Genomic DNA, 2329 nt, shown 5'->3' on the forward strand with positions numbered 1-2329 from the left:
ATATATATATATATATATATATATATATATATACATATATATATATATATATGTATATATGTATGTATGTATGTATATACATATGTTCTACAGAAATTTGATTTTTTTTCTGTTTCTGTTTCTTTTTTAAATCTCAATTAGGAACTGATAATTAAAAAGAAAAAGATTTCTGGTCGAGGATATTAGATGCCAAGGAGAGGAAGGATTAGATTCGCCATCAACCATCGAGATATCGCCTTCGTTATCACTACCACCAACACCATCATCGCAATCATTAACAGTATAATCACGACCACAAGCATCATCATCATCATCATCATCATCATCATCATCATCATCATCATCATCACCATCATCATCATCGTCATCATCATCATCATCACCATCGTGCTGATAGTGACATGGATTGAAGGAAGCGACGAAGAATTTTAAATGCTTAACCAAAAACTGGAAGATGTTGAATGTAGGCTGCTGCTGATGCTGCTGGTGGCAGTAGCGTTTTAGTGGTAGCTGTAGTGGTGGTGGTGGTGGTGGTGCCGTTACGTTCTGAGTTCAAATTCCGCCGAGGTCGACTTTGCCTTTCGTCCTTTCGAGGTCGATAAATTAAGTACCAGTTGCGTACTGGAGTCGATCTAATCGACTGGCCCTCTCCCCCAAAATTTCAGGCCTTGTGCCTAGAATAGAAAAGAATATTAAAGGCGGTGAGCTGGCAGAAACGTTAGCACGCCGGACGAAATGCTTAGCGGTATTTCGTCTGACGCTACGTTCTGAGTTCAAATTCCGCAGAGGTCGACTTTGCCTTTCATCTTTCGGGGTCGATTAAATAAGTACCAGTTACGCACTGAGGTCGATATAATCGACTTAATCCGTTTGTCTGTCCCCACTGTATGTAGCCCCTTGTGGGCAATAAAGAAATAAGAACCGTTAGTGGAATCCCTACCATATGAAACAAATTTGTAGAAATTTTCATTAACAAATATCCATTTTTCTGTAAGTTATGAGGAAACAAAGTCGGTAGAGGAGTACACACTTCTGTAAGTATGCATTATGAAGTCTCCAAAAACTCATAAAAAAGGGGGTTTAAGCCTTAAAACTAAAACAATAATTTAATAGAAGTTACATACCAATAAATTTGTGAAACAATGATTCATTATTTGTCTCAGCGATGTATTTAACCCAACTCTTTGCAATCGGTTAATTTCAAGGATCGATATTCAACAGTTAATGTATAAAACTTCAGAGGTTATCGGACAATGCAGTGGTTCGGAAATAGATGAACACCAAAACTTCCCCAACCACCAAATATTATTGAATCTTTAGCGTCCCCTCCCCAATTTATTAACCCTTAAACAGTAGGAAAGAGTTGACTGTGTGTGCTAAACAGGCAAAAGACAAAAAGATCTCCTTAAAAGTAGTTTTTATATTTATTTTCACTTTAAATAAGTACAAAAATTCTTTTCTACTCTAAGCACAAGGCCCGAAATTTTTGGGGAGGGGGCCCAGTCGATTAGATCGACCCAAGTACGTAATTGGTACTTAATTTATCGACCCCGAAAGGCAAAGTCGACCTCGGCGGAATTTGAACTCAGAACGTAAAGACAAACGAAATACCGCTAAGCATTTTGCCCGGCGTGCTAACGTTTCTGCCAGCTCGCTGCCTTACTCAATGCTAAATAATGTTCCAATTCCAGTTAACAACTAATCCACCAGGTTTATTTTACAACAAGGGATTACTATATTTATAACACCGCCTGACATAGTGCTTTTAATAAGATTTATAGCTATTGGCTGAAATGTAAAAGGTGTAACCAATCAGAACTGCCGATTCATGATCACTAACCATGTGTCGTCGGTAAACATCGAGAAAGTTGTTTAGTTGCTAATTAACTTCAATTTTTGTCTTGTATTTTGAGTAATTAACGAAAAAAACGTTGGGAAAGAAAGATGCCACGAAAATGTAACCTTTGTGGGAAACCAGCCGCTCTAAAACGACCGAAGACGGTGAGTATAATTCTTAGAACTCTGTGTGTTTTGGTGGCTTCTTTGTGGCAAGTGTTTTGAAGTATGATGTAATCTTCAGCTGTAAATTGGACATACGACTCCGTTCTCACTGTCAGTGGGCACCATGTACTTTCATGTGTAAATAAGCTTTTGACTTTGAGAGAGGCATGAACGTCACCACGCAGCACTTTGGGCAAGTGTCTTCTACTATAACCCCGGGCCCATCCCAAAGCCTTGTAAATGTATTTGGTTGAGGCGAACTGAAAGAAACCCGTCACATTCTTTTATTGTTTTACTTGTTTCAGTCATTTGACTGCGGCCATGCTGG

General features: G+C 38.6%; 1 protein-coding gene across 1 annotated transcript in view; it reads left to right on the forward strand.

Annotated features, from left to right (window-relative positions):
- Positions 1-1764: 1764 nt before the first annotated feature.
- The window catches only part of LOC106871199 (cytoplasmic tRNA 2-thiolation protein 1), a 12519-nt gene continuing 11954 nt past the window's right edge, over positions 1765-2329 (forward strand). Inside the window, exon 1 of the mRNA XM_052975924.1 lies at positions 1765-2001. Coding sequence (XP_052831884.1) covers positions 1945-2001 — 57 coding nt within the window. The 5' untranslated portion in view covers positions 1765-1944. The remainder of the gene's footprint in view (positions 2002-2329) is intronic.

This window comes from Octopus bimaculoides, chromosome 23 (genome assembly GCF_001194135.2).
Source record: "Octopus bimaculoides isolate UCB-OBI-ISO-001 chromosome 23, ASM119413v2, whole genome shotgun sequence".
NCBI lineage: Eukaryota > Metazoa > Mollusca > Cephalopoda > Octopoda > Octopodidae > Octopus > Octopus bimaculoides.